Below are 26,045 nucleotides of genomic sequence, written 5' to 3'. Positions count from 1 at the left end.
CACAGTTGCATAGACAAAGCTCACATTGGCTGAAATGACACAAAACCCTTTCCCCAGAGAAGCAAGGCCGTTCTGAATACTGTGTCATAATGTTCTGTTAGCATGGGGCTTTTTCTTTCTGGGTTTCGGATGTCTCTGTCTGACATGGGTGGGCTCTGTGTGTCACACCGTCTTGTCAGTATATCTGTCTGTATAGCCATGGTGCGTGTGCAGGTGCTTTGCTAATGCTGCCCACTGAAAGGGTGAATTTCTCCCATCCAGCCATTACAGTGCAGGCAATTCCAGCTCTGCCTGAAAGTAGACTGGACTTTTGATCCTTCCAGGGCAGAGCAGAGCGCGCTAAAACACAGCAGAGCAGCAAAACGCATAACAAAAGTCTTCCTTTGGCCTATAAGTGTGCATTTGTTGTTCTGTCTCCTTGCACTTGCCTTGGAAATATAGCAGTGACAGGTCAGCCTGTGTTTGGAGAGTGTATAACTGCACAGAGCAATGAAAACTTTTTCATCATCTCTGGGGGCATGAAAATCAAAGAATTTTCTGAGGGTAAAATCAAGAACTTGAAAGTTTGAAAAAGATTGGAATAGGAATTTGAGTTTTGTTTCCTCATTCTTGTTAGAGAATTCAGCGCTTTGTTGTTGGGACTTGACGCATATGACTTTCCCATATGTGTTAGAGCATTTGCATTCTCCGTTTTGCCCTTTCTCCTGCTCTCTGAAATGTGTTTGCACATTACCTTGCCTGTTCCTCTAGAGGAATGCCACCCTATCTAGAATTGCTGGCTGTTTGAATGATGTCTGTGATGCATGAAATACTCAGAAAGTTTCCCACTCGCTGTGATGAGCTGACGTTATAGAGTTTAACAGTGTAAATTGGTATGACTCTGGGTTTAGAAACTGAAAAATTATGTTAGACGGAAATAAAAAGAGCATCGTACCTCCTTTAGTGGAGACAGAATCCTTCGCAGAGACGTTTTTTCTGGGAAAGCCCTGTCAAGACTTTTCAGAATTGTGCGAGCTACTTTCCCAGTGTGTCGCTTGTCGGAAGCAATGTTGGGTGGGTACAGTTCCTGAGTGTGCAGATGCAGCCGGGAGAGTGTTCATTGGCATGCCCGTGCGGTCACCATCGCCCTATCTGCGCTCGGTTTCTCCTGCTGCGGGAGGAGGCTCTGTCCTTCTGGACTCAGCCTCGTCTTTAGGCTGTGCTGGTTCGGGCCGCGTTCCGTTCTTGGCCCGGCTGTCTCGGTGGGCTCGGAATCGCGGGCCGGGGCGAGCGGCAGCGCGGGCTGCGGGCGGCGGCGGCTGCAGTCCCAGCGCGCACCGCTGGGTGGTGCCCTCGGCCAAGGCGGCGCCGAGCGGCTGCGGCAGCGGAGGCGGCCGAGCCCGGACCGGCACAGCGCAGCGCAGCCCGGCACGGCACGGCACAGCCCAGCCCAGTTCAGCTCAGTGCAGCTCAGCTCAGCTTAGACCAGCGCAGCGCAGCCGGGCGGAGGTGGCACAGGCTGCGGAAGGGATTGCAGCCGCTGCCGGGACACCCCGGCTGCCGTACGGGCCGCCGGCAGAATCTGAAGCAGCGAGAGAAGACGTCCGCCTTCCACTTCGCCGCTCTCCGCGGGGAATCGCCCGGATCATCCGCGAGACCGACACCGGCCGCCGCCGCCGCCGCCGCCGCCGCCGCCGCGCCATGGCGCTCGCAAGGCAAGTGCTTTGTCTCTCTGCTTTCCTCTCGCTGCCGCACGCTCGCGCCGAGCCCATCCGCTACTCCGTAGCCGAGGAGGCGGAAAGCGGCTCCCTGGTGGGCAAGCTGGCGGAGGATGCGGGGCTGACGCCGGCGCAGCTCTCGGCTCGCCGCGCCCGCCTGGTCTCGGAGGACGGCCGGCAGCATTTTCGCTTCGACCGCGCCTCCGGCCGCCTCGTCGTGGCGGGGAGGCTGGACCGGGAGGAGCTGTGCGGCCAGTCCGCCACCTGCATGCTCCCCTTCGAGCTGCTGCTCTCCAACCCCCTGCAGTTCTTTCGGGTCGAGGTGGCTCTGGACGATATCAATGACCATTCACCCGTCTTCCCCGAGGAACGCTTCACGTTTAAGATTCCAGAGACGAGCGATCCCGGCTCTCGTTTCCCACTGGAGGTGGCTCGAGACCTCGATATAGGCAGTAACACAGTCAAGGAGTACAACATCTCTCCAAAGAATGAGTATTTCAGTGTCTCCTATGGGACTGGGATTTCAGGCAAGAAGTATCTTGAACTTGTTCTGGAAACGCCACTAGACAGAGAGGAGCATGCAGAGATGGGTTTCAGTGTTATTGCTGTGGATGGGGGCTCTCCTCCCAGAAGTGGGACCAGCCAAGTAAACATTGTAATTCTGGATGCAAATGACAATGCTCCCATCTTCACAAAGGAGGTATACACTGGAAAGGTGTTGGAGAACATGTCAGCAGGCTCAGTGGTTCTGACTGTGCTGGCAACAGATCAGGATGCAGGAATTAATGGGGACATTAACTATCAATTCAGCCAGGCTGTGGGACAGAGTGAGTCAGCTTTTGTGATTGATCCCATAACTGGTGAAATTAAAATCACAAAACCACTAGACTTCGAGGCAGAAGAATCTCATGAGCTCAGTGTGAGGGCCACAGATGGTGGGGGCCTGTCAGCAATCTGCAAAGTGTTGGTGGAGGTGGTGGATGTGAATGACAATGCCCCAGAGCTGCTGGTCAGTTCCTTCAGCAGTCCCCTCCCCGAGAACACGGTGCCCGGCACGGTGGTTGCCCTGTTTGCGGTCAGGGACCGGGATTCCGGTGCCAACGGGAAGATCTCCTGTGCCCTCGAGGACCAGCTCTTCTTCTCCCTGCGGCCAGCCTATAAGAATTACTATGAGCTGGTGACAGTGAGCGCGCTGGACCGCGAGGAGACGCCTCAGTACGTCCTCAGTGTCACGGCAGCAGATGCGGGGTCGCCTCCTCTCACAAGCACCCAGACCTTCACGGTGGACATCTCCGACGTCAATGACAACGCCCCCGTCTTCAACCAGACCTCCTACACCATGTACGTGCGTGAGAACAACGTCCCCACGGTGTTTGTTGGGGCCGTCAGTGCTGCAGATGCTGACGTGGGGCTCAATGCCAAGGTGACCTATTCCCTGGCACCAGAGCAAGGGGCAGAGCGGCCCTCGTGCTCCTGCATCTCTGTGAACTCTGAGAACGGACACGTGTTTGTGCTGCGGCCCCTGGACTACGAGCACTTGAGGCAGACCGAGGTGACGGTCAGTGCCTCTGACGCGGGCTCTCCTCCCCTCAGAGCCAACGTCACCGTCCGCCTGGTCGTGCTGGACGAGAATGACAACGCACCGCTCGTGCTCTACCCAGCCCAGGACGGCAGCCCAGCGTCCAGTGAGCTGGTGCCCGTGTCGGCTGAGGCGGGCTACCTCATCAGCAAAGTGGTGGCCGTCGATGCCGACTCGGGACAGAACTCCTGGCTCTCCTACCACCTGCTGAGGGCCACCGACCCAGGGCTGTTTTCCGTGGCCGTCCAAAGCGGGGAGGTGCGTCTGAGGAGGCCGGTGACAGAGAGAGACAGCGTGAAGCAGAAGCTGGTTGTCCTGGTCAGAGACAACGGCAAGCCCCCGCTGTCAGCCACGGCAGCTCTGAGCGCTCTCCTGCTCAAGGACTTCTCAGACGTGCGCCTCCCGCACAGCAGCCCGGCCACAGAGGATCAGGACGGCTCCCTGACCACCTATTTAATCATTGCCTTGGTCTTTGTCTCACTCCTCTTCCTCATCTCCGCCGCAGTCTTTGTCGCTCGCAAGGTGTGCAGGAGAAAGGAGCTGAAGGCTGGCCACGTGCTTTATGGTGCCGACAACTTGCAGAGCGGCCTGGCCGATGCAGCCGCTGCAGGGAGCCTGCCCCGCGCCTATTGCTACGAGATCAGCCTCACAACGGGCTCGGGCAACAGCGAGTTCAAATTCCTCAAGCCCATCCTGCCCAGCCTGCCCCCACAGCACTGCGCCAGGGGCCAGGGCCCGGATGAGGAACACGATCTCCCCTGTGTCCCTGTCAGCACAGAGGACATGGCCCCAGACAATGCTGGCACTCTCTCTGCAGGACACTTCAACGCTCTTTCCTTTAACTAACATGGGTTCTGCACAGCTGGAGGCTTCATGGCCCATGGGAGGAGTTGATCCATGCTGCGGCATGTGGCAATTGTTCCTTCACAGTATATTTGTGTTTGGAGTTGGTTCAGACAACTTTTTTGAAATTATATTCCGAATATACACAGTCTGCCAATCCAAAGATCAACGACAGTTGTAAAATGGCAAAGGTTCTCTCACTTTTGTAGGAATTTGTTTCAGCTCTTTTACTGCCATTTCCAACAGGCTGTAACTGTGTCGTTAGCGCTCAGCTGTGTTCTTCTTTCTCTTGCTGTCTGAATAGTCATGGGATGTTTTTATTCTGAGCTTTATACCATGTCACTGGTGGCCAAACAAATCATATCCTCACTGAAATGCAAAAGGCCATTTTTGAGCCTCAGGAAAGCAAGGAAGTTGAGAGTACTGGGACGCAGTGTCACGTGGGCCCTAGGCCCTTCCTTGCCTGGATTCTGGATGTCTCTGTCTGAGATGAGGGCTCTGTGTGCTTTGCTTTCTTGTCGCTATGACAGACAAGACAAGCTTGTCCATTCAGACACTGAATATCTGCAGATGCCTCAGTATTGGGGCCTGGGGGAGGTGCTCCCACCCAGCCATTGCAACTCAGGCAATGCCAGCTCAGCAGGGGAGGAGTTGATTTGGACCCATTCACAACAGCAGTCTCGCCTTCCCTATCTAGCTCTGAGCAGGGCAGCAAAATGCACAACAAAGTCTCCCTACGGCTTCCGAGAAGGGCTTGGGGGATCTGTCACCTCAGGATTGCCTTGGAAACACATGAGCACAAACAGGGTTAGGGTAGACTGTAAGTGAAAAGAGCTGTAGAAATATGTCCATTATCGTTGAAGGCGTTGAAGGAAAACTCCACAAATACTATCAGACAATTATTGGAAGGAAGAGTAAAGAAGAACTTTAAAAAAAGACATTGAGATTGGTCTTTTCATTGTTGTTTCTGAATCTCAAGGCTTCTTGATGGCGCTAGAAAGCTGTCCATGCATGATTTATTTTCTGTGTTATGTCAGAGCATTTGCATTCCCATATTTGCCCTTTCTCCCCTGAAATGTACTGAACAATATACTGAGCCTGTTCCTCTAGAGAAGAATTGCCACCCCATCTAGAATTACTGGTTGTTTGAATGATGTCTGTGATCCTTGAAATACTGGGATAGTCTCCCTCCCACTGTGATGTGCTGAAGTTAGACAGTTTAACGCATAAATTAGTATAACCATGGGATTAGAAAGTGAAAAAATGTGTAAGACTGAAATAAAGAGAACACACAGACTCCTTTTGTGGAGAGAGAAGTCTTGTGGTGGCATTCTTTCTGGGAAAGCCCTGTCAATACTTTTCAGAATTGTGCGAGTTACTTTCCCAGTGTGTCCCTTGTCGGAAGCAATGTTGGGTGGGTACAGTTCCTGAGTGTGCAGATGCAGCCGGGAGAGTGTTCATTGGCATGCCCGTGCGGTCACCATCGCCCTATCTGCGCTCGGTTTCTCCTGCTGCGGGAGGAGGCTCTGTCCTTCTGGACTCAGCCTCGTCTTTAGGCTGTGCTGGTTCGGGCCGCGTTCCGTTCTTGGCCCGGCTGTCTCGGTGGGCTCGGAATCGCGGGCCGGGGCGAGCGGCAGCGCGGGCTGCGGGCGGCGGCGGCTGCAGTCCCAGCGCGCACCGCTGGGTGGTGCCCTCGGCCAAGGCGGCGCCGAGCGGCTGCGGCAGCGGAGGCGGCCGAGCCCGGACCGGCACAGCGCAGCGCAGCCCGGCACGGCACGGCACAGCCCAGCCCAGTTCAGCTCAGTGCAGCTCAGCTCAGCTTAGACCAGCGCAGCGCAGCCGGGCGGAGGTGGCACAGGCTGCGGAAGGGATTGCAGCCGCTGCCGGGACACCCCGGCTGCCTTACGGGCCGCCGGCAGAATCTGAAGCAGCGAGAGAAGACGTCCGCCTTCCACTTCGCCGCTCTCCGCGGGGAATCGCCCGGATCATCCGCGAGACCGACACCGGCCGCCGCCGCCGCCGCCGCCGCCGCCGCCGCGCCATGGCGCTCGCAAGGCAAGTGCTTTGTCTCTCTGCTTTCCTCTCGCTGCCGCACGCTCGCGCCGAGCCCATCCGCTACTCCGTAGCCGAGGAGGCGGAAAGCGGCTCCCTGGTGGGCAAGCTGGCGGAGGATGCGGGGCTGACGCCGGCGCAGCTCTCGGCTCGCCGCGCCCGCCTGGTCTCGGAGGACGGCCGGCAGCATTTTCGCTTCGACCGCGCCTCCGGCCGCCTCGTCGTGGCGGGGAGGCTGGACCGGGAGGAGCTGTGCGGCCAGTCCGCCACCTGCATGCTCCCCTTCGAGCTGCTGCTCTCCAACCCCCTGCAGTTCTTTCGGGTCGAGGTGGCTCTGGACGATATCAATGACCATTCACCCGTCTTCCCCGAGGAACGCTTCACGTTTAAGATTCCAGAGACGAGCGATCCCGGCTCTCGTTTCCCACTGGAGGTGGCTCGAGACCTCGATATAGGCAGTAACACAGTCAAGGAGTACAACATCTCTCCAAAGAATGAGTATTTCAGTGTCTCCTATGGGACTGGGATTTCAGGCAAGAAGTATCTTGAACTTGTTCTGGAAACGCCACTAGACAGAGAGGAGCATGCAGAGATGGGTTTCAGTGTTATTGCTGTGGATGGGGGCTCTCCTCCCAGAAGTGGGACCAGCCAAGTAAACATTGTAATTCTGGATGCAAATGACAATGCTCCCATCTTCACAAAGGAGGTATACACTGGAAAGGTGTTGGAGAACATGTCAGCAGGCTCAGTGGTTCTGACTGTGCTGGCAACAGATCAGGATGCAGGAATTAATGGGGACATTAACTATCAATTCAGCCAGGCTGTGGGACAGAGTGAGTCAGCTTTTGTGATTGATCCCATAACTGGTGAAATTAAAATCACAAAACCACTAGACTTCGAGGCAGAAGAATCTCATGAGCTCAGTGTGAGGGCCACAGATGGTGGGGGCCTGTCAGCAATCTGCAAAGTGTTGGTGGAGGTGGTGGATGTGAATGACAATGCCCCAGAGCTGCTGGTCAGTTCCTTCAGCAGTCCCCTCCCCGAGAACACGGTGCCCGGCACGGTGGTTGCCCTGTTTGCGGTCAGGGACCGGGATTCCGGTGCCAACGGGAAGATCTCCTGTGCCCTCGAGGACCAGCTCTTCTTCTCCCTGCGGCCAGCCTATAAGAATTACTATGAGCTGGTGACAGTGAGCGCGCTGGACCGCGAGGAGACGCCTCAGTACGTCCTCAGTGTCACGGCAGCAGATGCGGGGTCGCCTCCTCTCACAAGCACCCAGACCTTCACGGTGGACATCTCCGACGTCAATGACAACGCCCCCGTCTTCAACCAGACCTCCTACACCATGTACGTGCGTGAGAACAACGTCCCCACGGTGTTTGTTGGGGCCGTCAGTGCTGCAGATGCTGACGTGGGGCTCAATGCCAAGGTGACCTATTCCCTGGCACCAGAGCAAGGGGCAGAGCGGCCCTCGTGCTCCTGCATCTCTGTGAACTCTGAGAACGGACACGTGTTTGTGCTGCGGCCCCTGGACTACGAGCACTTGAGGCAGACCGAGGTGACGGTCAGTGCCTCTGACGCGGGCTCTCCTCCCCTCAGAGCCAACGTCACCGTCCGCCTGGTCGTGCTGGACGAGAATGACAACGCACCGCTCGTGCTCTACCCAGCCCAGGACGGCAGCCCAGCGTCCAGTGAGCTGGTGCCCGTGTCGGCTGAGGCGGGCTACCTCATCAGCAAAGTGGTGGCCGTCGATGCCGACTCGGGACAGAACTCCTGGCTCTCCTACCACCTGCTGAGGGCCACCGACCCAGGGCTGTTTTCCGTGGCCGTCCAAAGCGGGGAGGTGCGTCTGAGGAGGCCGGTGACAGAGAGAGACAGCGTGAAGCAGAAGCTGGTTGTCCTGGTCAGAGACAACGGCAAGCCCCCGCTGTCAGCCACGGCAGCTCTGAGCGCTCTCCTGCTCAAGGACTTCTCAGACGTGCGCCTCCCGCACAGCAGCCCGGCCACAGAGGATCAGGACGGCTCCCTGACCACCTATTTAATCATTGCCTTGGTCTTTGTCTCACTCCTCTTCCTCATCTCCGCCGCAGTCTTTGTCGCTCGCAAGGTGTGCAGGAGAAAGGAGCTGAAGGCTGGCCACGTGCTTTATGGTGCCGACAACTTGCAGAGCGGCCTGGCCGATGCAGCCGCTGCAGGGAGCCTGCCCCGCGCCTATTGCTACGAGATCAGCCTCACAACGGGCTCGGGCAACAGCGAGTTCAAATTCCTCAAGCCCATCCTGCCCAGCCTGCCCCCACAGCACTGCGCCAGGGGCCAGGGCCCGGATGAGGAACACGATCTCCCCTGTGTCCCTGTCAGCACAGAGGACATGGCCCCAGACAATGCTGGCACTCTCTCTGCAGGACACTTCAACGCTCTTTCCTTTAACTAACATGGGTTCTGCACAGCTGGAGGCTTCATGGCCCATGGGAGGAGTTGATCCATGCTGCGGCATGTGGCAATTGTTCCTTCACAGTATATTTGTGTTTGGAGTTGGTTCAGACAACTTTTTTGAAATTATATTCCGAATATACACAGTCTGCCAATCCAAAGATCAACGACAGTTGTAAAATGGCAAAGGTTCTCTCACTTTTGTAGGAATTTGTTTCAGCTCTTTTACTGCCATTTCCAACAGGCTGTAACTGTGTCGTTAGCGCTCAGCTGTGTTCTTCTTTCTCTTGCTGTCTGAATAGTCATGGGATGTTTTTATTCTGAGCTTTATACCATGTCACTGGTGGCCAAACAAATCATATCCTCACTGAAATGCAAAAGGCCATTTTTGAGCCTCAGGAAAGCAAGGAAGTTGAGAGTACTGGGACGCAGTGTCACGTGGGCCCTAGGCCCTTCCTTGCCTGGATTCTGGATGTCTCTGTCTGAGATGAGGGCTCTGTGTGCTTTGCTTTCTTGTCGCTATGACAGACAAGACAAGCTTGTCCATTCAGACACTGAATATCTGCAGATGCCTCAGTATTGGGGCCTGGGGGAGGTGCTCCCACCCAGCCATTGCAACTCAGGCAATGCCAGCTCAGCAGGGGAGGAGTTGATTTGGACCCATTCACAACAGCAGTCTCGCCTTCCCTATCTAGCTCTGAGCAGGGCAGCAAAATGCACAACAAAGTCTCCCTACGGCTTCCGAGAAGGGCTTGGGGGATCTGTCACCTCAGGATTGCCTTGGAAACACATGAGCACAAACAGGGTTAGGGTAGACTGTAAGTGAAAAGAGCTGTAGAAATATGTCCATTATCGTTGAAGGCGTTGAAGGAAAACTCCACAAATACTATCAGACAATTATTGGAAGGAAGAGTAAAGAAGAACTTTAAAAAAAGACATTGAGATTGGTCTTTTCATTGTTGTTTCTGAATCTCAAGGCTTCTTGATGGCGCTAGAAAGCTGTCCATGCATGATTTATTTTCTGTGTTATGTCAGAGCATTTGCATTCCCATATTTGCCCTTTCTCCCCTGAAATGTACTGAACAATATACTGAGCCTGTTCCTCTAGAGAAGAATTGCCACCCCATCTAGAATTACTGGTTGTTTGAATGATGTCTGTGATCCTTGAAATACTGGGATAGTCTCCCTCCCACTGTGATGTGCTGAAGTTAGACAGTTTAACGCATAAATTAGTATAACCATGGGATTAGAAAGTGAAAAAATGTGTAAGACTGAAATAAAGAGAACACACAGACTCCTTTTGTGGAGAGAGAAGTCTTGTGGTGGCATTCTTTCTGGGAAAGCCCTGTCAATACTTTTCAGAATTGTGCGAGTTACTTTCCCAGTGTGTCCCTTGTCGGAAGCAATGTTGGGTGGGTACAGTTCCTGAGTGTGCAGATGCAGCCGGGAGAGTGTTCATTGGCATGCCCGTGCGGTCACCATCGCCCTATCTGCGCTCGGTTTCTCCTGCTGCGGGAGGAGGCTCTGTCCTTCTGGACTCAGCCTCGTCTTTAGGCTGTGCTGGTTCGGGCCGCGTTCCGTTCTTGGCCCGGCTGTCTCGGTGGGCTCGGAATCGCGGGCCGGGGCGAGCGGCAGCGCGGGCTGCGGGCGGCGGCGGCTGCAGTCCCAGCGCGCACCGCTGGGTGGTGCCCTCGGCCAAGGCGGCGCCGAGCGGCTGCGGCAGCGGAGGCGGCCGAGCCCGGACCGGCACAGCGCAGCGCAGCCCGGCACGGCACGGCACAGCCCAGCCCAGTTCAGCTCAGTGCAGCTCAGCTCAGCTTAGACCAGCGCAGCGCAGCCGGGCGGAGGTGGCACAGGCTGCGGAAGGGATTGCAGCCGCTGCCGGGACACCCCGGCTGCCTTACGGGCCGCCGGCAGAATCTGAAGCAGCGAGAGAAGACGTCCGCCTTCCACTTCGCCGCTCTCCGCGGGGAATCGCCCGGATCATCCGCGAGACCGACACCGGCCGCCGCCGCCGCCGCCGCCGCCGCCGCCGCGCCATGGCGCTCGCAAGGCAAGTGCTTTGTCTCTCTGCTTTCCTCTCGCTGCCGCACGCTCGCGCCGAGCCCATCCGCTACTCCGTAGCCGAGGAGGCGGAAAGCGGCTCCCTGGTGGGCAAGCTGGCGGAGGATGCGGGGCTGACGCCGGCGCAGCTCTCGGCTCGCCGCGCCCGCCTGGTCTCGGAGGACGGCCGGCAGCATTTTCGCTTCGACCGCGCCTCCGGCCGCCTCGTCGTGGCGGGGAGGCTGGACCGGGAGGAGCTGTGCGGCCAGTCCGCCACCTGCATGCTCCCCTTCGAGCTGCTGCTCGCCAGCCCACTTCAGTTCTTTCGGGTCGAGGTGGCTCTGGACGATATCAATGACCATTCGCCAGTTTTCCCTGAGGAACGAGTCACTTTTAGGATACCCGAAACGAGCGACCCTGGTTCACGTTTCCCACTGGAGGGTGCTGAAGACCTAGATATTGGCAGCAATAATATCCGGGCATATAGCATCTTTCCTGAAAACGGGTACTTCAGTGTCTCCTATGGAAGTAGGAGTGAAGATGACAAGTATGTTGAATTAGTCTTGGAAAAGCCGCTTGACAGAGAGGAGCATGCAGAGATGGTTTTCAGTGTTATTGCCGTGGATGGGGGCTCTCCTCCCAGGAGTGGGTCCACAGAAGTGAAAATTGTCATTCTAGATGCAAACGACAATGCTCCCATCTTCACACAGGAGATGTACATCATAAAGGTTTTAGAAAACATGCCAGAAGGCTCTGTGGTTCTGACTGTGCTGGCAAGTGACCTGGATGCAGGAGTTAATGGGAACATCTACTATCAGCTAAGCCAACCAGGAGGTCAGAATGCCTCAGCATTTGTGATTGATCCCATAACTGGTGAAATTAAACTCACAAAACCTCTGGACTTTGAGGTTTCAGAGCATCATGAACTCCGTGTTAGAGCCACAGATGGTGGGGGCCTGTCAGCAATCTGCAAAGTGTTGGTGGAGGTGGTGGATGTGAATGACAATGCCCCAGAGCTGCTGGTCAGTTCCTTCAGCAGTCCCCTCCCCGAGAACACGGTGCCCGGCACGGTGGTTGCCCTGTTTGCGGTCAGGGACCGGGATTCCGGTGCCAACGGGAAGATCTCCTGTGCCCTCGAGGATCAGCTCTTCTTCTCCCTGCGGCCAGCCTATAAGAATTACTATGAGTTGGTGACAGTGAGCGCGCTGGACCGCGAGGAGACACCTCAGTACGTCCTCAGTGTCACGGCAGCAGATGCGGGGTCGCCTCCTCTCACAAGCACCCAGACCTTCACGGTGGACATCTCCGATGTCAATGACAACGCCCCCGTCTTCAACCAGACCTCCTACACCATGTACGTGCGTGAGAACAACGTCCCCACGGTGTTTGTTGGGGCCGTCAGTGCTGCAGATGCTGACGTGGGGCTCAATGCCAAGGTGACCTATTCCCTGGCACCAGAGCAAGGGTCAGAGCGGCCCTCGTGCTCCTGCATCTCTGTGAACTCTGAGAACGGACACGTGTTTGTGCTGCGGCCCCTGGACTACGAGCACTTGAGGCAGACCGAGGTGACGGTCAGTGCCTCTGACGCGGGCTCTCCTCCCCTCAGAGCCAACGTCACCGTCCGCCTGGTCGTGCTGGACGAGAATGACAACGCACCGCTCGTGCTCTACCCAGCCCAGGACAGCAGCCCAGCGTCCAGTGAGCTGGTGCCCGTGTCGGCTGAGGCGGGCTACCTCATCAGCAAAGTGGTGGCCGTCGATGCCGACTCGGGACAGAACTCCTGGCTCTCCTACCACCTGCTGAGGGCCACCGACCCAGGGCTGTTTTCCGTGGCTGTCCAAAGCGGGGAGGTGCGTCTGAGGAGGCCGGTGACAGAGAGAGACAGCGTGAAGCAGAAGCTGGTTGTCCTGGTCAGAGACAATGGCAAGCCCCCGCTGTCAGCCACGGCAGCTCTGAGCGCTCTCCTGCTCAAGGACTTCTCAGACGTGCGCCTCCCGCACAGCAGCCCGGCCACAGAGGATCAGGATGGCTCCCTGACCACCTATTTAATCATTGCCTTGGTCTTTGTCTCACTCCTCTTCCTCATCTCCGCCGCAGTCTTTGTCGCTCGCAAGGTGTGCAGGAGAAAGGAGCTGAAGGCTGGCCACGTGCTTTATGGTGCCGACAACTTGCAGAGCGGCCTGGCCGATGCAGCCGCTGCAGGGAGCCTGCCCCGCGCCTATTGCTACGAGATCAGCCTCACAACGGGCTCGGGCAACAGCGAGTTCAAATTCCTCAAGCCCATCCTGCCCAGCCTGCCCCCACAGCACTGCGCCAGGGGCCAGGGCCCGGATGAGGAACACGATCTCCCCTGTGTCCCTGTCAGCACAGAGGACATGGCCCCAGACAATGCTGGCACTCTCTCTGCAGGACACTTCAACGCTCTTTCCTTTAACTAACATGGGTTCTGCACAGCTGGAGGCTTCATGGCCCATGGGAGGAGTGGATCCAGGCTGCAGCATGTGGCAGTGGTACCTGTAGACTAAATTTGTATTTTCAATTTATGTATTCAACTTCCTGCAAATTCTAAGACTAAATATTTGTTTTCCACTCCAAAACACGAGCAAATAAAAGCGACTCAGGTTCTCTCACTGAGATAATGGTATGTTTCAGCTGTCATGGTCATTTCTGACAGGGTTAAGGAAGAGGCTAACACTTCAGCTATGCTCTTGTCTCTCTTGCTCTCCAACAAGACAGTGGAGCTTTTCTTCTGTCCTGTGACACAAGGGCTCTCCTTGTGTCCTAGTTTGGCACACTATGCCAGATCTCCTCCTTCAGAAAATGTACAAAACCCCTTCCGCAGCTCAGGAAAGCAAATATGTTGAGAGTACAGTGTCACGATGTTGTGTGAGGACTGGCTCTTTCTTCCCTGGATTCTGGATGCCTCTCTCTGGGATGTGTGGGCTCTGTGTGTTTTGGTTTCCTGTCAGTCAGTATAGCCACTGTGTGTCTGCATATAATTCACTAGTGTGGCCTGGTGGAGCTGCTCCCATCCAGCCTTTGCTCCAGGCAATTGCAGCTCACCTGGCAAGACTATTCTGACCCTCTGAGTACAAGAGTCTCATTTTCTCCAGGGCAGATAAGAGCAGTAAAATGTATGACAAAATATTCTTTTTGCCCTATAAAGCAGTGCTTGGTGTTCTGTCTCCTTGAAATACAGAAATACAACAGCACAAATGGTGTTTGGTTTACTATAACTGTACAAAGTTTTGAAAAAATGTTCATTTCCTTTGGTTATATTTCATGAAAAATCCATAAGTCCTTCAGAGAGCATTTTCTAAGAGTAGAATCAACATGAAATGGTAAAAAGGAGATTGATGTTGGCCTTCTTATTGTTGCTGTATACAGTGGTTTCTTGTTTGGAGTAGAAAGCTGTCCCCACATGATTTTCTCCATTTGTGTTAGAGCATTTGCATTCTCCTTTTTGCCCTTTCTCCTGCTACTCTCTGAACTGAGTTTGAACATTGTCTTTATTTTGCTTAAAGACTGTCACCCCACTTATAATAACAGATTACTTAAATGATGTCTGTGCTGCATGGAATATTCAGAAAGTCTCACGCTGTGTTTTGTTGAAGTTATAAAGTTTAACATTGTAAACTTGGATACCCCTCAATTTAAAACTGAAATAAAGAGAACACCTGTATGCCTTGTGTGGAGACAGTCTTTGTATTTTCCTTTGGCCTAGATAGTGGGTGAGTGGGCACATCTCTCCAGTTTCAAGATGCAGCTGATAAAGCATTCAGGAAAATTGGGAGGACAATGGAATTGCTATCAGGCCTCTATGGTTCTTTTGAGCACTGACCTTTAGGCTGAGATGGAGCCCAGTAATAGGCAGGTCGGAGGAAACTGGGCCCCACCTCCACACAGGCCCTAGGTGTGCTCTGTCCTTGTAAAGCTGTGATGTAGGGGAGTGAACTTCTCAAATCTCCTGACTGCTGCATCCACAGATGCAATTACGAGGTGTTTGTAACACTTCAGATGTAGGAAGTTTAGAAAAGAATGGCACAAAACCTAGGGAGGTATATTTAGGGAGTGCCTGGAGGTGGAAATTTGATGAGTAAAACTGCTACCAGGGAGAAGCTTTGACATAATGAAATGCAGAGGACTACAGCAGGACTACTTCCACAAGGCCCAGATGAAAAGGTAAGTCCTGGGGAGCAAATGGTGTAGTGATGCTGACCAGAAGACTGATGAACATCAAGGTTGAAGTAATCCATAATCCAGTTAAACTGGGAAGACTTAGGCTGCTGATGTGCTGTGTTCTGCTCTACAAATACATTGGTGGAGGGTTAGATTAATCTCATTTTAACCAAGGAACCTGCAGGCAGGTCCCCCTTCCCACAGGTGAGAAAGCTACCTGCAAGCAAGAAGTCTGCATGAAAACTTCTTTTACTGGAACTCTAAAAATTATGAATAAAACTGGTTTACTGTGTGAAAGTCTTGTAGTGTCTTGACCGAGTGGAACAGGGGCACACTTCATTTCCTGGGACCAGGAACTGCTTGGCATCCTGTGTGTGGCTGAATTCCTGTGGGAAGTTACTTTTACTCAAAGTTCTCCACATCTAAAGGAATGTAAGATTACCTGTGCAAATCTTTTCCACTAGTGTGTGTTATAAAAGAGAGTTGGTGTGTGTCTTTTACTGAGATAATGAGGGACCACCACCTTTCGTTATTAAATGTCTGGGTGTCATAGTTTAACACAGAAGTGAATTTTTTTAGGAAGTTAAGTCAAACTTTCCCAGGGGGAAAATGGGGAGGGACTGTAGTCCCAAGATGAGATGCTGAACTGTTGTCTCTTTTAGTCGGTGGCAAAGCATCCTTAAAGGAGCCTTATGAGCAGTCTGTCCATGCACAGTAGTAAGAGCACTGTGACATAGAAAAAAAGAGTGTCACACTAACAAATTTTCTCCAGGCAGTGCCATGTGTAACATAGAAACACAAGGGTAGCAATTGTGTTTCCTAGGGGAGTCTGTAGTACAAAAGAGACTTCTCTCTCCTTTAAAAGACTGAGTATTAATTATTTAAAAGGTGGCAACTTAATCAAGAATCCTAAGTAGTGTCTCACTGTAGTTTTGTAAGAAATTAGTTAGAGGGAGGAGGAGCGTTTTAAAGAGTCTTCATCCTAGATTTTAGTGTGTGTGTCTTCTATAGTAGTAGTAGTTTAATAAAGGGGTTTTTTTCTTTGTTATTCAGTTTGAGACTGCTCTGCTCTGTTCCTGATCACATCTCACAGCAATTATTTGAGAAAGTGCATTTTCATAGAGGCACTGGCATTGCGCCAGCATCAAACCATAACACTGGGGTTTGAGTCATTCCAGTTTGAAGCTTCAAGTGTCTGAGGCAGTTCATAAACAGATGGTTTATTATGGCTTTTACCCTGTGAGAGGGGAAGGCAGTATCCTGTCTCGAAAGGCCTGAACACACTGCTGAGTTCTCCCAAGAAGCTCACTTGGAGGTGCCCTTTAGGAAGGATTGAGACCTTAGTCCAACCCTCCTTACCAGAAGAAATGTTTTTCTGGACTTGTTGGTCATCAAAACAGATGAGCTAATCAGAGATATGAGGACTGGAGGCAGCCTGGGCTGCTATGATCATTCACTGGTCAAGTTCATAGTCCTGAGAGGTATGGATCTGGCAAAGAGCAAAGCCAGGACAATGAATTTTAGGAAAGCAAACTTCCAGGTCTTAAAGGATTTAGTCAATGGGCTCCCTCAGGGCAAAGTGCCCTGAAGGACAAGAGAGCAGAACAGACCTGGCAGATCTTTAGGGATGCTTTCCATACAATGCATGCCCTCTAGAAACCCATGTGTAGGAAAACAGGAAAAGAAGGGAACAGACCGGCATAGCTGAGGGAAGAATTGCTGGTCAAATGAAAGGGCAAGAAAGAAATGAGCAGCAGTGGGATGAGGGATAGGGTCCTGGGAAGAGTATAGGGATGCTGGCTGGTTGTGCTGGGATAGGGTCAGGTTGGCCAAGGCATGGTTGGAGATGAACTATACAGGGAATGCAAAGAATAGCAAGAAAGGTTTCTACAGGTAAGTCTGACTGAAGAAAAAGGTAAAAAAAAAACAAACCTGTATGTCTCCTGATGAGCACAAGTGACAATTTGGTAAAAACAGACCACGAAAAGGCTGAGGTACTCAGCCATATCTTTGTCTCAGTCATCACTGACAAGGTCTCCTCTCACACCTGTCAAGTGGATGGAGTTCAAGGCAGGGACTGGAGGGAAAAATGTCCCTCCCACTGTAAGAAAAGATCAGGTTCGAGACCACCTGAGGAGCTTGAACACAGAAAAGTCGGCTGCTGGCTTGTGCTAACACATGGGGTTTGGAAATCTGAGGTTGCTAGTGGCATTCAAATATTAAGATATATTGGCAGAAAATGTGAGGGGAATAGAAAGATTATCCAACAACGACTGCTGAAAAAGCTGGGCCATTAGTGGGGGAAATTGTGGTTTTGAATGAATGGACTATGACTAGTAATCCTTCTGCTTGTTAAGAGAACTTAATATCAATATTGTATCACCATTACAAAAAACCTTTTCCTGTGCGGTAGAAAACACAAGGACGCCTCTGCCTCCTTACCGGTCTTGATCAGCTCCTCAAAGAAGAGATGGGCTGGGGAAAAGCAGAGGCAGGAGGTCCCCTCTGGACGGGGCCCGATATCTCCGTGGCGCTGTGCTGTCCCCGCGAGCTGTCCGTGGGCGAGGCAGGGCGGGCAGCGCTCGGTGCCTGCAGTGCCGGGAGGAGGCTGCGGGCGCCGCTGTTGACCGAGAGGAGCGAGAGGGAGCTCGGAGCGCTGCAGCCCCGCCCGCTGCGGACAGGATTCCTTGCCCGTTGCCTCTCTGACTCGGCAGACGCCGGATTGGGATCGTTCCCGCAGTGCGGATCGGTGCAGCACCGAGGCGGAGGGGCCAGCGGCAGCGGCCGGGAGCGGTGAGCCGGAGAAGAAATTAGAGCAGAAGCGGGAGCCGGAGCGGGGTGCAGATCAGGGGTCGGCGGGGCGAACTGCTCTCTGTGTTGCGGTGCCGCGGTGGAGATGTGCGCGGCGGGGAGGCGCTGGGGCCGGCGGCAGCGAGCTCTGCTCTGGGCCGTGCTGCTGGCAGCGTGGGAGGCGGCGTGGGGGCAGCTGCGCTACTCCGTGCCCGAGGAGATGCCCAAGGGCTCGTTCGTGGGCGACGTGGCCAAGGACCTGGGGCTGCAGCTGCCGGCACTCAAAGACCGCGACGCCCACGTTTTTGACACAGGTAGGACACGGTACTTCTTCTTAGACTTGCAGAGCGGCCACTTATCTATGATGGAGCAGGTGGACAGAGAGGAGATATGCGCAGCTGTTGCTAAATGTGTTCTAAAGTTTGAAATTCTTGTAAAGCGTCCAATGAACATTTACAAAGGGGAGGTAGAAATACTGGATATTAACGATAATCCTCCCAGTTTCCCAGAAGGAAGAAGTGTCTTAGAAATCAGCGAGAATACTGCACCAGGTGCACGCTTCCCATTAGAGAAAGCTCATGATCCCGATATAGGAGTGAACTCTTTACAGAATTACGAATGTAGCGAGAGCAGCTATTTCACCTTGGAAGTGAAAACTGGAGATGATGGTGTGAAATATCCGGAATTATTATTGGTGAAATCTTTGGATCGGGAACAGAAGGCTGCTCATAATTTGATCCTGACAGCCACAGACAACGGGAGTCCGGTGAAATCAGGATCGACAACAATCGAAATTATTGTGTTAGATGGAAACGACAATGCTCCAGAATTTACTCAGTCTGTGTATAAGGTGACTGTGAGAGAAGACGTGGCTGTAGGAAGTCGGGTGTTACAAGTGACAGCGAGTGACAGAGACGAGGGGCCAAATGCCGAAGTAAAATACTCGTTCTTTAAAATCCCAGAGAAGTTCGACAAGACTTTTAAGATGGATCCGGAAAGTGGAGAAATTATAATAATGGAGAACTTGAATTTCGAAGAACACGAGTTTTACGAATTGGTTGTGCAAGCTCGGGATGCGGGTGGACTCACTTCCCACAGCAAGGTACTCATCAAGGTCGTTGATGTAAACAACTACGTTCCCGAGATCGTCATAATGTCCGTGTTCACTCCGGTTCCGGAAGATACGCCTCTGGGGACAGTAATAGCAATTTTCAGCGTCCAAGACAGGGATTCGGGAGCAAACGGAGAGGTGCAGTGCAGTATCAGCGACAGCCACCCGTTCCGCCTAGAGAGGTCATTCGATAATTACTACCGTGTGGTGACTGCAGAACTACTGGACCGGGAGCAGGTGTCGGAGTACAACGTGACGGTGCGAGCGGCCGACGGCGGGTCGCCGCCGCTGCAGAGCAGCGCGGTGCTGGCGCTGCGGGTGCTGGACGTGAACGACAACGCGCCGGTGTTCGCGGAGGAGCGCTACAGCGCGCGGCTGGCGGAGAACAACGCGGCGGGCGCGCTGGTGCTGACGGTGCGCGCCACGGACGCGGACTGGGGGCAGAACGCGCGCGTGCGCTACCGGCTGGCGGAGGGGCGGGTGCGGGGCGCGCCGCTGTCGTCGTACGTGTCGGTGCAGGCGGAGACGGGCGCGCTGTACGCGCTGCGCTCCTTCGACTACGAGCAGCTGCGCGAGCTGCAGCTGTGGGTGCGTGCGGAGGACGGCGGCGCGCCGGCGCTGAGCAGCAACGTGTCGGTGCGGCTGCTGATCGTGGACGAGAACGACAACGCGCCGCAGGTGCTGTACCCGCCGGCGGCGGCGGCGGCGGCGGCGGGCTCGGGCGCCGCGTGGTCGGGCGTGGAGCTGGCGCCGCGCTGGGCGGAGGCCGGCGCGCTGGTGGCCAAGGTGGTGGCGGTGGACGCGGACGCGGGGCAGAACGCGTGGCTGTCGTACGAGCTGGCCAAGGCCACGGAGCCGGGGCTGTTCCGCGTGGGGCTGCACAGCGGCGAGGTGCGCACGGCGCGCTCGCCGCTGGCCCGCGACGCGGCGCGCCAGAGCCTGGTGGTGCTGGTGAAGGACCACGGGCGGCCGGCGCTGTCGGCCACGGCCACGCTGAGCGTGGTGCTGGCCGAGAGCGTGGCCGAGCTGCTGGCCGAGCTGGGCAGCGCGGCCGACGGGGCGGCGGCGCCGGGCGAGCCGGCCGCCAGCCTGACGCGCTGGCTGGTGCTGGCCGTGGCCGCCGTGTCGTGCCTCTTCGTGGCCTTCCTGCTGCTGCTGCTGGCGCTGCGCCTGCGCCGCTGGCGCCGCCAGCAGCTGCTGCCGGCGGACAGCGGCGCCCTGCGCGGCGTGCCCGTGTCGCACTTCGTGGGCATCGACGGCGTGCGCGCCTTCCTGCAGTCCTACTCGCACGAGGTGTCGCTCACGGCCGACTCGCGCAAGAGCCAGCTGCGCTTCTCGGGCGGCAGCTGCTGCGACACCCTGCCGGCCCGACCACCAGATGAGGCTTCGGGTGATCTCGTCCCTTCAGGAAATCAAGTTACCGAAAGCGGTGGCCCAGTTGCCTTTCAGGTACGTTAATTTTTTGACTGTATTTAGTGGACGCGATGTTTAGGATTCTTAGGGTAGTCTCAGATGTTTCACAGTCTTAGAAACCGTGTTTCAAGACAGTCACACACTCGTGAATGTCATCTCCTGAATGCATGCTGATTCTGCCTTGTGTGTTTTACGTGGCATGTTCTTTACTGCTTTCAAGAGCTCTTTTTACCTAGCTTTCCTCAAGGCTGGAAGGTTCTGTTGCCTGTGTAACTTCACAAGGAAATCACTTTCTCTTTGTGTTCTACTTGACCCTTCCTTGTAATTGTTTGAATACTTGCTAGTACCCGGCTCCAAGCATTTCAGTGTAATCACCTGTATGAGCTCTCAAATTCGGGGATCTTGTAGCTTGAAAGCCGACACTTTGAACTTCCAGATTTCTCCCATATCTGCCTTCAACAAACGAATTATTCAATCCTTCTTAAGGGTATTTGAAGAGACTCGTATTAGTTGGTGAAGAATTCCTCTGATCCAGTTTTTTCCCCACAGCTGGGTTTCGTGACTTAACCTTTGGATTCGATACAAACTGTCGATTACTGTGCAGGCATAGTAATCAAAATAAAGTATATTTACTAGAATATCGATGAAAAAAATACCTAAATGCAAACTACGATTCATCACTATCTATTCATCATGTAGCTAATTTTAGAATGCGAGTTAATATTGAAAACACGTATTTGGACAGTGTTTCAGAGATGCATGAAAATGTGTGTCTGGGTTGTTACAGGCAATTCTGGTCATATAGGAGGCAATAAATTGTCTGCGACATATTTCAACAGAATTTCCCTGCCCCCATAGAAACAACCACATCCATCTCTCAATTTCTTCTGGAGATGCTCACAGTCTTGCGTGGCTTCTGAAACATTACAAATTCAAATCCACGTCTTGTTCTGACAGAGTGTTAATTTTTTACCAGAGGTTGTGTATAGGTGCAGCTGGATGGGAAGGAATTATCCTTGACTAGATTAACTACCACAGTTAGTAGGAAAACACATTTTCTAACGAGACATTACTGATACGGGGGGATAGCTTGACTTGGCATCTCAGACACCCAGGACTGGAGAATGTGCCAGAGCAATTCTATCGAGTAGATAGTGTGGAGAGTTTTCTAACCTCTCCTTGTCTTCTGCATAAGGGGCTGTGATGATACACAACCTTTCTTCAGGATTTTTTGTTGTTATTTTTTTTTGTTTGTGGGTTTGGCGATTTTTTTTAACGGTAAAAGAGACGAGGATCTAGTTTACAAGTAAGATAAAATGGCTTTTCGCAAGGAATCTGTCTGTTTACTCTGGTTGTTCAAACAACCATAGCTGCCGCCGACATTTCCCAGGAAATGTTCTTTAACGCCTGAGAACAGCTACAGTATCTGCCTGTTTAGGATATCAGGGAGTGGTTTGTGGGATACACACACATGATTCGGGGTTGGGTTGTATGGGTAATGATATGGACGCTGAGCTTTGAACGTCGAAAGAGATGGGATCAGGTCTGATGTGACCGCTGTGGTTTTCTCAGAGCCTGGAATTCCCGGCTTCGCTTGTCCATCAACGACGACTGTTCAAAACTGGAAAGCTTAGTGTTAGCTGGGGATCTCAGCTATCCTAAATAAACCCAAAGCAGTGTTTCAGTGTTCGATCCGCCTTGCCTTTTCCCTCACGGAGGCGGCACGATGGCAGCGGGGACGCCGAGCGCTCCACCCAAGAGATCAGTAAGCTGACAGTGGCACACCAAGGTCCTGCCCCACATCCCTCAAGAAAGGGATCTGTCCGACAGAGGAATTGCAAGTGTAAGCAATTCAGACAACAGGAATTCCTAGATGTTTCAGTACTGATAGACTTTCTGTTTCTTGCTCCTGACAATATCTGTATTTTCCAGTCATTCCCGAGGCAAGGGAGTGCAGGGCTGACCTTCGGGCTGTTTTTTTTTTCTTGGACACTGCGGTTCTCAGGCACGGACTCAGGGTGTCACTGTTGGCCAAGGCGGAGATGCTGCTCAGCTGTCGGCTCCTCCCCGGCGCCCGCGTATTGCTGCTCCGTACTGCGCAGAGCAGAGAGAAAAGCAGGAACCGCTCGACTCAGCCCGTCCTCCAATCTGCAACAGGGATTTCATATCTTTATTTCTCTCGAATACTGGTTCAGCTACCCGGAAAGGCTAACTTTTACCCGTCCACAGAATACCCTTCAGGAAAGCACGGAATGGAGGTCAGATCGGCAGCGCAGGGCTGGGCAGGCGCTGGGCGGGTCGCGCTGCTGGCCGCGGTGCTGCTGTGCGTGTGGTGCCGGGCGGCGGCCGAGCGGGTCCGCTACGCCATCCCCGAGGAGCTGGGCAGAGGCTCGCTCGTGGGGCCGCTGGCGCGGGACCTGGGGCTCAGCGCGGACGAGCTGCCGGCGCGCAAGCTGCGAATAGTCACTGGTGACGAAAAGCAGTACTTCACTCTAGAGGAAGATAATACAAATCTGCGTGTAAATGGCAGGATAGACCGAGAGAGCATCTGCGGGGCCGTGTCGCCGTGTGTCCTCAGTTTGGAGGCAGTTGTGGAAAACCCTTTTGACATATTTCATGTGAGTGTTACTATTCAGGATATCAATGACAATGCGCCACAGTTTGAAAGAGAATTTGTTACCATAGAAATTATCGAGTCGACGCCTCCTGGGACCAGGTTCCCACTGGGCAGTGGGAGAGACCCCGACATTGGAGTGAACTCCTTGCAAAACTACGAATTTACCCCTAATCCACTTTTCTCCCTCTTAGTGAGAGAGAGCCCTGATGGGACAAAACACGCGGAACTGGTACTAGAGAAAGTCTTAGATCGAGAAAAACAGAGAAATTACCATTTGATACTGACAGCGGTGGATGGTGGAGATCCAATCCGATCTGGAACCGCCCAGATTAAGATTAACGTGACCGACGCAAATGACAATCCACCAGTATTCACCAAAGAAATCTACAAGGTTCGACTGATGGAAAACCTGCCAGAGGGCACCTTTGCTTTTCAGGTGAAAGCTACTGACAATGACGAAGGTACAAATGCGGAAATCACCTACTCCTTTAGCGACATAGCAAAAAGTATCCGACAGCTCTTTACTCTGGACGCTAGGACAGGGGACGTAAAGGTTACAGGACCCTTAGATTATGAAGAAAGGAAATATTACGAATTCAGTGTTGAAGGCAAGGATGGGGGCGGGTTGACAGCACACGCCAAAGTGCATATAGACATTATAGACGTAAACGACCATACACCAACGCTTTCCCTCCTGCCTATCTTGAACCCGATACCCGAAGACTCAGTCCCGAGCACGGTTGTAGCTGTGATCAATGTCCGTGACAGAGATTCAGGAGAAAACGGAGAAGTGAGCTGTGAAATGGACAGAAATTTGCCTTTCAGATTAGAAGCTTCATCAGAGAACACATACAAACTTATAATAGCCAGTGCCCTGGACAGAGAAAATGTCTCCGCCTACAATATCACCATCACTGCCACGGACCGGGGCAAGCCGGCGCTGCGGAGCAGCGCGGAGCTGGTGCTGGAGGTGTCGGACGTGAACGACAACGCGCCGGTGTTCGAGGAGGCGGCGTACAGCGCGTACGTGGCGGAGAACAACGCGGCGGGCGCGCTGGTGCTGCGCGTGCAGGCGCGGGACGCGGACGCGGGCGCCAACGGGCGCGTGAGCTACTGGCTGGCGGGCGGCAGCGCGGGCGCGGCGGGCGCGGCGCCGCTGGTGTCGGTGGAGGCGCGGAGCGGCGCGCTGTACGCGCAGCGCTCCTTGGACTACGAGCAGTGCCGCGAGTTCACGGTGGCGGTGCGGGCGCAGGACGGCGGCTCGCCGGCGCGCAGCTCCACGGCCACGGTGCGCGTCTTCGTGCTGGACCGCAACGACAACGCGCCCCGGGTGCTGTGGCCGGCGGCGGCGGCGGCGGCGGCGGCGGGAGAGGCTGCGGGAGGGGCGCCGCCTCCTTTCGAGGTGGTGCCGCGTTCGGCCGAGGCCGGGTACCTGGTGGCCAAGGTGGTGGCGGTGGACGCGGACGCGGGGCGCAACGCGTGGCTGTCGTACGAGCTGGTGCAGGCGTCGGAGCCGGCGCTGTTCCGCGTGGGGCTGCACAGCGGCGAGGTGCGCACGGCGCGCGCCGTGTCCGAGCGGGACGCGGCCAAGCAGCGTGTGGTGGCCGTGGTGAAGGACCACGGGCAGCCGGCGCTGTCGGCCACGGCCACGCTGCACGTGGTGCTGGCCGAGAGCTTGCAGGAGGCGCTGCCGGAGCTGAGCGAGCGGGCGGCGGGCGCCGAGGCGGCGGCGGCGGCGGCGGCCGAGCTGCAGTTCTACCTGGTGCTGGCGCTGGCGCTGCTGTCGGCGCTCTTGGTGCTGAGCGTGGCGCTGGCCGTGCTGGCGCGGCTGCGGCGGGCCGGGCCGCCCGCCGTGCTGCGCTGCCTGGGCGCGCAGCGCTTCTCGGTGGCCGGCGCCGCCTTCCCGGCCGACTTCTGCGAGGGCACCTTGCCCTACTCCTACAACCTGTGCGTGGCGGCGCCGGCCCGCGCCGTGCCCGAGGCCGCTTGGCCGCCGCCGCCGGTGCCCGTCCTGTCTGCGGAGGAGCTTCTGGGCGGGGATTCCTGCGAGAAGCCGAGCCTGAACAGCAGTGCCGCCGAGGGAGAGGTGCCTGCCAATCCCGATGCACCGCAGGTCTGTAAAACCGTGAGCTCCTGCTGTTCTCCTTGAGCCTTTCTTAACAGGCTTTTTCGTTTTCCCCAAATTGATACACTTGCCGTGATCTGGACATTGTCTGTCGGTCAATACTCGTTCGGTATTTACTCCGAAAGAGAACACGCACCTGGCTCTACTGATTGAGAAATTACATGTTGTTCTAACCCTCTTCTGCTTGCCCTCCCATGTTTTGAGAGAAGGCTGCTGCACATATGCTAGGCATAGTGAGGCTGACTGGTTTTTCCCCTGATATTGTTTGTCTGATGCCACCCGGGTTTTAATCCTGTGTCCAAAATTGCCGTGTAGTGTCCTATGTCTGAGGGAATGGTGCTGGAGCAAAGGCAGCATTAATGGCATGGATATATATTTCCCAGTCATGGTTTTTCAGAGGCTTTTAAAACAATTATTTATCAGTTCAACGGAGAGCACGGATTCTTGCTCTGCAGAAAGAGATCCACTGATTCTATGTAACAGAATTCCGAAAAGGGAATTAACACTTTTGTTTGTTAGGAGGTCGGGGCTTGTGTTTGCTTGTCATTTGGGGTTTTTATTCCTGCGATGTGTGCCTTTTCGACATGAAAGGAGAAATTACAGGTGGTTCCTCCCTGCTGCAAGAGTGTCGAGTGTATTTGGTTAAAATTTTCTTCAGAAATGGTAGGCGGGGTTGCTTATCTATTCCAGTCATTATTTTTCTCTGCAGTTCTTTCTGCAGAGCTGCGAGTTCCTGCTGTTCTCCTTGAATCTTTCCCAACCGTTGCCCTCTTTTCCTTGGGATTCCCCGGGTAGTGTAGGTTGGAATGGCTGGTCCATGTCTCCGGGAAGGAATAAAAGAACGAGGCGATTTCTTTTTCTAAGAACAGGCAATTAGCCAAAGCACTCGATTCTGCAGTGGCCACAGCTTCAGATTCATCTAAGAGGTCTTGTCTGCATCTCTTGAGTTGACTAAAATCGTATTAATTAGTAACTGTGATGGGGAATCATAACTGCGCAGGAGATTCGTGGTTCTTCATTAAAGGAAATGGGGAAATAACGTAGATACTAGCTGTTGCAGATTTTTCCTTAATGATCTGTTTATCCTGAAACTGTATTCTGGGACCTGGTTAAAAACTGGCCACATACCCCTTGTTTAACGCTTTTTCAGTCTTGGACTCCAGAAA

At 54.2% G+C, this 26,045-nt stretch overlaps 4 protein-coding genes and 1 pseudogene across 4 annotated transcripts; all 5 read left to right on the top strand.

The window, feature by feature from the left end:
- Window positions 1–1,638: 1,638 nt before the first annotated feature.
- LOC137483323 (protocadherin beta-15-like) lies at window positions 1,639–4,122 on the top strand. Its single transcript, XM_068206311.1, has one exon. The coding sequence runs from the start codon at window positions 1,681–1,683 to the stop codon at window positions 4,120–4,122; it is 2,442 nt and encodes an 813-aa protein (XP_068062412.1). The 5' UTR covers window positions 1,639–1,680.
- A 1,996-nt stretch (window positions 4,123–6,118) lies between these two features.
- LOC137483322 (protocadherin beta-15-like) lies at window positions 6,119–8,602 on the top strand. The gene has a single exon (XM_068206310.1). It carries the CDS (start codon window positions 6,161–6,163, stop codon window positions 8,600–8,602), a length of 2,442 nt encoding a protein of 813 aa, XP_068062411.1. The 5' UTR covers window positions 6,119–6,160.
- Window positions 8,603–10,598: 1,996 nt separating this feature from the next.
- On the top strand, window positions 10,599–13,179 carry LOC137482890 (protocadherin beta-15-like). The gene has a single exon (XM_068205522.1). The coding sequence runs from the start codon at window positions 10,641–10,643 to the stop codon at window positions 13,080–13,082; it is 2,442 nt and encodes an 813-aa protein (XP_068061623.1). The 5' UTR covers window positions 10,599–10,640; the 3' UTR covers window positions 13,083–13,179.
- Window positions 13,180–17,719: 4,540 nt separating this feature from the next.
- Window positions 17,720–20,704, top strand: LOC137483321 (protocadherin gamma-A3-like). The gene is made up of 2 exons (XM_068206309.1): window positions 17,720–20,173; window positions 20,687–20,704. Exons 1-2 carry the CDS (start codon window positions 17,720–17,722, stop codon window positions 20,702–20,704), a joined length of 2,472 nt encoding a protein of 823 aa, XP_068062410.1.
- Window positions 20,705–22,132: 1,428 nt separating this feature from the next.
- On the top strand, window positions 22,133–24,923 carry LOC137482873 (protocadherin gamma-B5 pseudogene; annotated as a pseudogene).
- Window positions 24,924–26,045: the final 1,122 nt, after the last annotated feature.

The sequence above is a fragment of the Anomalospiza imberbis genome, chromosome 15, assembly GCF_031753505.1.
Source record: "Anomalospiza imberbis isolate Cuckoo-Finch-1a 21T00152 chromosome 15, ASM3175350v1, whole genome shotgun sequence".
Lineage (NCBI taxonomy): Eukaryota > Metazoa > Chordata > Aves > Passeriformes > Viduidae > Anomalospiza > Anomalospiza imberbis.
Note: the sequence above shows the minus strand (reverse complement) of the source record. Positions and strands in the feature narration are given on the sequence as shown.

Coding starts and splice junctions, on each gene's coding strand:
- LOC137483323 (XM_068206311.1), top strand. CDS start 1,681: ATGGCGCTCGCAAGGCAAGTGCTTTGTCTCTCTGCTTTCCTCTCGCTG.
- LOC137483322 (XM_068206310.1), top strand. CDS start 6,161: ATGGCGCTCGCAAGGCAAGTGCTTTGTCTCTCTGCTTTCCTCTCGCTG.
- LOC137482890 (XM_068205522.1), top strand. CDS start 10,641: ATGGCGCTCGCAAGGCAAGTGCTTTGTCTCTCTGCTTTCCTCTCGCTG.
- LOC137483321 (XM_068206309.1), top strand. CDS start 17,720: ATGTGCGCGGCGGGGAGGCGCTGGGGCCGGCGGCAGCGAGCTCTGCTC.